Source organism: Aptenodytes patagonicus, chromosome 6 (assembly GCF_965638725.1).
Source record: "Aptenodytes patagonicus chromosome 6, bAptPat1.pri.cur, whole genome shotgun sequence".
NCBI lineage: Eukaryota > Metazoa > Chordata > Aves > Sphenisciformes > Spheniscidae > Aptenodytes > Aptenodytes patagonicus.
In genome coordinates, this window is record NC_134954.1 from 17,927,866 (window position 1) to 17,935,410 (window position 7,545).

The window sequence follows — 7,545 nt, forward strand, 5'->3', positions numbered from 1 at the left end:
TGCTTTTCTGTGAATTGTTGGAACTGTATAATTTTTAAATGGGAGATCTCTTCCTTGAAGTCTGTTTTCCACTTTCATCATCTCTCCACAATAAAACCATAATCATTCTATACTCAAAGCCTTCAGATATTTCCATGACAACAAACAATGGTAGAAACAACAATTAAAACTTTATTGGATGAGAAGAAAATGGAAAGAATGGAACACAGGAGAGAGATTTCAGAACTCCATAAATACAAACTCTCTTCTACCTTATCTGCAGTGCTCAACACAGCTTTACAGCTACTGAAGAGAAGCACCAATATTTTAAGAGTTCCATGAAAGGTAAGTGTCCATTATAATGCGCTTTTAAAAAATTATTTTTTGAATATCTGTTTTGTTCATACATCCAGTTAGTGGATAAAACTGTGAATAAAAAGTACTTAACTTCTGCCTCTTTCCATTTCTCTCATCCCAATAACATCAGTGACTTCAATCGTTTCTGCAGTTGTTAAGGCAACATAAAAGTACTGTTATTGCAGCTGAGGGCAAGTAGGCAACTTTCTGGAGCCTAAAGCCATCTGCCCTCACAGCTTTTATATCACCACTATCTTCACCACTGTCCTTCAGCATATGCAAAGCAGAAGCAGGAATTCATTACTGTGCAAAGTTTGTGCGATGTCAATTCTTTATATCACATCAAAATTTGGCCTGCAATTGCCAAAGAAATCAGAAAGAATCAGAAAACTGAAGCTGCTTTTCTTCTCTCTCAGCTGACTTGTTTTCTGGCCCTGACCCCATGAAGGAAAAGCAGCCAGAGAAGCCCTTGACTCATGATACCCTTCAAACAAGAAGGGGATCAATGTTGCTGGATTCAAAGCACAACTGCCATTTCTGATCCAAGTGGCTCATCACTCAGCACATCAAATTCCCAATGAATTACGTGTTAATTCATTGCATTACAAGCTCAAGCTGTCTGGAGTATATAAATCTGGTGCTACCTCACTTTTAGCTATTTGATTTTGCTACACACACCTCTCAGTTCAAGTATTATTTTAATAAGGAACAATTTCTTCTCTGAAAAAAATGAAAGAACGCTTTTCTCTCCCTGGGGAAAGGGAAATGGTCATTTTTGGCAAGATACAGCTCAGCAAAAACTGGAAGAATTTCATGAGAATGAAGGATCCTCTCTACACAGAAAAGTCACATTTATAGCTTCAGGCCATTTTCTCTGCCAAATATCAACATCCTGCAGCTAATGCCACTGGTCTGAGAATTTATCAGGAAAAAAAATAGAATGAAATAATTCTTTATAATAATACAAAGTATTTGGCAGCCTAAATACAGAGGTAGTTACCAGCTCCTCCATAATACAATGCAATGTCATTTAGACGACACAAAATTGTAATATGAAATAACTGTACATTGGTGGCATACAGCCCATGATTTTTCTTTAGAATCTTATAAAACAATTATATAGGCAGCTGGATAAACAAAGTGAGAAGCACATTAGGCTCTTTCTTATTTTCAACAGCAATTAACGTGTAGCCATCCCCCATAAAATTTAACAACTGTTGAGTAACTTGCCACAAAACTGTCTCATGGTTCAAGAGCAGGAATGATGAATACTGGTTCCAATGAAACTGCAAAAATGTATCATCCAAATTAGGATACGGACAAGGCACTAAGGCTAACGCTTGTGTTATTACAGAAAGCGCTCATCTGAAAACAGGCACGTTCAGAGGCACAGGCAGAGTAACACAGCATTGTGTCAGGCCACGCTTATGCTCTATCCTTAAATAAAGCTCTGCAGCTATGAAATAGCAATGCTAGCACATGGTGTACACACGTATGTGAGTGCACCCTGGAAAAACAGTGTAAAACTGTTTCTCAGCTGAATTAAGCTAGATGCCAACGTGGATTCAGAGCGCTGGTCACCACCTGAGAGAGAGGGTACAAGGCAAGGGGTGCAGTCCCTCTAGCTAGAAAGACAGGAGTGAAAAAAGATTGTGCTGTAGCACACTCTCTCTGACACTTTGCAGGGACAAGTTGGAAAGGAGGAGAGATATCCCCTTTCCAGGTGTGCTGGGGGTCACTTTACTGTCCCCGAGCTCACCTTGTGCTGCTTCCGTCTTATTTCTTCTTGGGTACAGCATTATCCTTTAGTGGTACGTAGGAGTCTGCAGCTGGGGAAACACACAGTTATAATGTGTGTGTCTGCAAAGGGCAGAGCGTAGGACAGCAGAAACATGCTCAATCAAAATTTAATTGTGGATAAATCATATAGAAGAGGGTGATTACTGCGGCTTCACTGGACTGGAGCCTTCCCGTGCTCCTGCCAAGATCCAAGGGCAGAGCAAAGATACAAAACGAGGAGACGGTAATCGCAGCCGCCCCTGTATTTCTACACCATCGCTACGTCTCCACGTGCCCTGTAGGACTGCGTATCCCTGAACATCAGCAGTTTGATACGCACGGAGAAAGAACGCTTAAACTACCAACAAAAGGAAGTTACCTCTGTTCAAAGAGCACAGCCGCCCTTTGCAACAGCGACAAGTGGGAACCGCACCGGCCCAGCGCACCCGAGCAGGCAGAGGCGGTGCAGGCAGCCAAAACCGGGCTGATGGCAGGCAGGGAGCGCTTGGCCGGCGCTGCCTGCAGGTGAGAAACGCCGGAGGTGAAATCCTCCTGCGCCGGGGGACTTGGGAAGAAACTTTAACAGATGATGCTGGTAGGGATTTTGCAGCCGCCCGGGGTTTGCGTTGCGGGGCTGAGCTAGTTCTTCGCCCTGCGGCGCCGGATCCGCAGCAGAGCCCCGGGGCAGCGCGGGGCCGCTCCGCGCCCGCGGAGCCAACGCGCCCACGTCTCTTCTGACGCGCCGGCGAGCGCCAGCCCTCCCCGGGGCCGGGGGGAGCAGCAGCGCCCGGAGAGAGGCGGAGCGGGACCGCTTCTTCCCTCCCCGCCTTCCGCACCTGCCCGAGCAACGCGGCGGAGGGCGCGCAGCGGCGCGGAGGCAGGGGCCGGGCCGGGCCGGGCCGCGCGGGGGCCGCGGGCTGCGCGGGGGCGGCTCCGCGGGCGCGCCGGGCGGTGATGCGCAGCCCGCGGCGGCAGGATGCGGGAGGGGAGCGCGGGCGGCCGCGGCGCGGAGAACCGGACGGGCACCGAGCCCCCGCTGCACCTTTTCCCTGCGCCCGTGCTCACCGGCATCACCGTTGCCTGCGTCCTCCTCTTCGTCATCGGGATCGTCGGCAACCTCATGACCATGCTGGTGGTGTCGCGGTTCCGGGACATGAGGACCACCACCAACTTCTACCTGTCCAGCATGGCCTTCTCCGACCTGCTCATCTTCCTCTGCATGCCCCTGGACCTCTTCCGCCTCTGGCAGTACCGGCCCTGGAACTTCGGGGACCTCCTCTGCAAGCTCTTCCAGTTCGTCAGCGAGAGCTGCACCTACTCCACCATCCTCAACATCACCGCCCTCAGCGTGGAGCGATACGTCGCCATCTGTTTCCCGCTCCGAGCTAAAGTGATCATCACCAAGGGGAAGGTCAAGCTGGTCATCCTCTTCCTCTGGGCCGTCTCCTTCATTAGCGCCGGACCCATCTTTGTCTTGGTGGGGGTCGAGCACGAGAATGGCACGAACCCCCTGAGCACCAACGAGTGCCGAGCCACGGAGTACGCCATCCGCTCGGGGCTCCTCACCATCATGGTCTGGACCTCCAGCATCTTCTTTTTCCTGCCCGTGTTTTGCCTGACCGTGCTGTACAGCCTCGTCGGGAGGAAGCTCTGGAGGAGAAAGAGGAAGAACATCGGTCCAAACGCTGTCATCAGGGATAAGAACAACAAGCAAACTGTGAAAATGTTAGGTACGACTCTTGCTCTGTTTTGCCAAAGGATGTGTGTGCTTGTGTGTGTGTGAGAGAGAAAGACTGAGAGCGCACTGGTAGCTCACTATAGGTGCTTCCAAAGGAAAGCATTTACTGAAAGTGTTTCATACAAAGGGCTACACCTCAAGGTGTTCGTAGAATAACTCTCCTCCTTCCTTAGGTTTATTTCTAACTGGTTCGAGCTGGGGACTCTCAAACAGTTAAGCAAATGTTAATAACAATCACCGACAAGGACAAATACTGCAGTTACAATTAGCTAGTGCCCTGGAGATTTTTTGAACATTTTTGCTCTTTGGTTGTGGATACCGATGTTATTTACAGAAGGGTAGTTTATTTGATTTTTAAACAAAACTAAACCCTTCTCAAACCACAAAGTTGAGCTGCAGGATACGATGTGCACTTAGTTTTTAGTTTCACATGAAAAGACTATCAAGGTTTTATCAAATTTGGGTTATTTACTAGGATGGCTGTGTGAGCTTATGAAAATCAATCTGCATTTTTATATTAGCAAAACACCAGCATGTGCTGAACAGGGAGCATTTTGTCTCCTTTGAGGTCTGTTCTCGCGTAAATTCTCAGTGACTTTAAGAAAACAGGATCGAGACGATAGACACTGTCATTCCTAACTTTGTATATTTACATTGCTGAATGGTTTAAACAACAGTTATTTTTGGCACATGGAAACACAATTTTTAACATACTAAGTCAGTGCATGTGATGGGAGTTTGATGCACAAAACCAAAAAGTTGTTCTGCAGTTTAGTGTCTGAGAACTGCAGAATCCTCCTGCTGCTGCGTACTTTTAGTCAAGCAAAAAGTCCTCCGCAGTGCAAGTCATCCCATGGGTTTCAGTGGGGATGAGATGCTTTGCATGGAGAAGGTTTCACGGGCAGCAGCTCTGCTGTGCTCATTTCAGCTAGGTGGAAGTGATGGGCTAATGAGCTAGATGAAGAGGTGGCAGTGTGTCCGAAGTACCTTAATTACTAAATCAGAGCCTAACTGATTTTTTGTTCATGTCCTGCTGTATTACTATGCAACAGCAGGAAGAATAATAAAATCCGCGTCATTCTTTGTGCCCTTTCAGCTACATTTTATGATCAATAGAATTACTTCAGTCTGGTAAGCGTGACCTTGGAAGTAATTCATCATTTACACTTCTAGAGTTTCGGGATTATGAATCTCTACTTACAATAAGTAAATTGCTAGCTTATATTACTACCATGTTTATATTTCTGTATACTTAACAGTAAAGAATTTTGAAATAATGTTTATTTCTGCCCCGAAGTATAGCAGCAAGCATTACAATATTTCAGACACCTTTTTTTTTTTCTTTTAGAAGGTCTGAGAACAGCAAGACAGTGGCAAGACTGTCCTCTGACAGAGAGCCAATATTCTCTAAATAACAGTCTGATGTCTGATGGAAAGATGGAAAGAAAAGAAGTTAGAAGGGCTCAGTACCAGCAGATGCTCAATGCAGTCTGCTCTCATTGGTTTTAATGTTCTGCTTAAAATTTAGAAGGCACTTTATAAGACTTCAGCAAGTCATGGAACATCAAGTAAATGGGATTAGCATCAACGCTTCTTTTAAATTGTAGAGAAAGGTTATGCTTCTAGGATGGTAATTAAACACTTAAATGTATAGCCTGACTTGCAAAGGAGCTATCATACCCCGTTCCTATTGAAATCAACGTGATTCTGCACGCGTGAAGATCAAACTGTTGAAAGCCTGACTAGGGATATGCATGCCCACATGTGAAAATACTGACTATGCTTAAAATTCTGTTTGTAATGACCATCATGGTAATATTCATTACACGAGTTAAACTCCAGAGCACACTTGTGAGCTAGGGAAACGTTATCTGAATTTTGTAGGTGAAGATACGGCGGAAAAAATGGAAGTGGTTGGCTCAAGAAGACGCAGAGCTGGAAAACAGATACTCTGAATTTCATCTCTGTGCTTTAGAGTCCACCATAAGTCCTGCATAAGTATCCATTTAAACTTGGGAATGCTTGTTCAGAAAGTTTGTTGGGGAAGGTGCTGACAATCATCCCTCTTAGCTCTTTGAATTTTATATCTCCTGTGACTTGACACGAGCAAGCAGGATTGCTAACACAAGAGAACAGGTTAATTGGTAAAAAATGCTTAAGAATGTCAAAAAACCTTGCTTAAGTTTTCTGGTTTTTCTCTCTCTGGTATATTAATAGACACACTCAAAGCAACATGAAAAATCATAAAAGGTCAATAGCACACAGGAAATGAACAGAAAAAGTTTCCCTTTCTCTAGGATGGAAATTCAAACGGGCCAATGTTCAAAGATACACACATTCCTATTACTCGACATATACTATATTTACATAAAAATGCAACCATAGTGATAGTGTAATATTACAGATATACTATGTAACTATAATTATGCAGTTATATTTTATATATTTAGTTTTACTATTCTTGAAGTAACTCCTGTTTTAAAAAATGGACAAACTGGGAGGCTGCACCACTCTTCCTGTTCTTACCTTGGCACGTGTACTCTACAAGTCCAAATTCTGGTGGTTTGTTTTATTTTTGGGCCTTTGCCTTAAACAATTTTGCTTCCCAGTGATTACATTCTTCATTATAACACAGTGTTGAGTCTATCACATTATATATAATTTGCTTTTGTTAAACACTGCAGATGATACATTGTTATACTTTTTTTGTCACCATTCTGATTATTAATTCTGATTTTATAAAAACATGTGTTTTATCGTTCAGAAGTACGCTACCTCAGATTAGTCGTGCAGTATACAGGCAGCCTGTTTAGCTACGATCAATGTGTGTTAAGTATTGCTAATTTTTACTCCCGGAGAATGTATTGAGAGACACGAAACTGAAAATTTACGGGAGGCATTTTCACACTTTGTGATTAATTTGTTAAAACCCCAGAATTTTAAAACGGAATTTTAATCACCTGCATTTTAATACTCATACTTAACACAATTTCTTCTGCTGTTTTTATTTTAGTTGTGGTGGTATTTGCTTTCATACTCTGCTGGTTGCCTTTTCACGTAGGACGATATTTATTTTCCAAATCCTTTGAAGCTGGATCCTTGGAGATAGCAGTGATCAGCCAGTACTGCAACTTGGTGTCCTTTGTCCTCTTCTACCTTAGCGCGGCCATCAACCCCATCCTCTACAACATCATGTCGAAGAAGTACCGGGTCGCCGCTTGCCGGCTGTTTGGACTCAAACCCCTTCCAAAGAAAAGACTCTCCAGCACGAAGCAAGAAAGTTCGCGTGTTTGGACAGAACCGAGCGTTATCACATGACACCTGATTTCCAGCGCCAGAGCATCACTTACCAGTATTTCCCAGAAAGCCATAGTGAAAGAGAAAGAGGGCGAGAAACACAAATCGAAACGTTAAAGCTGTACTTTTGTCATCGTCTGGATTTGCTGAAAGATGTAATGTAGGCAGTTAAAGATTTAAAAAAAAATAACTGCACTTTGAGACTATAAAAGGAGGCACATGGTCACAGAATTTGGCAACGCTCAAGTATTATTTTTCTGCTGCTTTTGCCCATATGATTTTTTAGCACTGGCTTTAGCAGGAGAGCTAGGCTTTACCATTCTTAACAGGCAAATGTAGTCCAGTTCGCTTGAGAGTTTGCGTGACTTCAGTAGCAGCTAATTCGAGCTGAATTC

At 44.1% G+C, this 7,545-nt stretch overlaps 1 protein-coding gene across 1 annotated transcript; it reads left to right on the forward strand.

The window, feature by feature from the left end:
* The first annotated feature begins 3,091 nt into the window (after positions 1 to 3,091).
* GHSR (growth hormone secretagogue receptor) lies at positions 3,092 to 7,171 on the forward strand. Its single transcript, XM_076340664.1, has 2 exons — positions 3,092 to 3,845; positions 6,867 to 7,171. The coding sequence occupies exons 1-2, from the start codon at positions 3,092 to 3,094 to the stop codon at positions 7,169 to 7,171; spliced, it is 1,059 nt and encodes a 352-aa protein (XP_076196779.1).
* Positions 7,172 to 7,545: the final 374 nt, after the last annotated feature.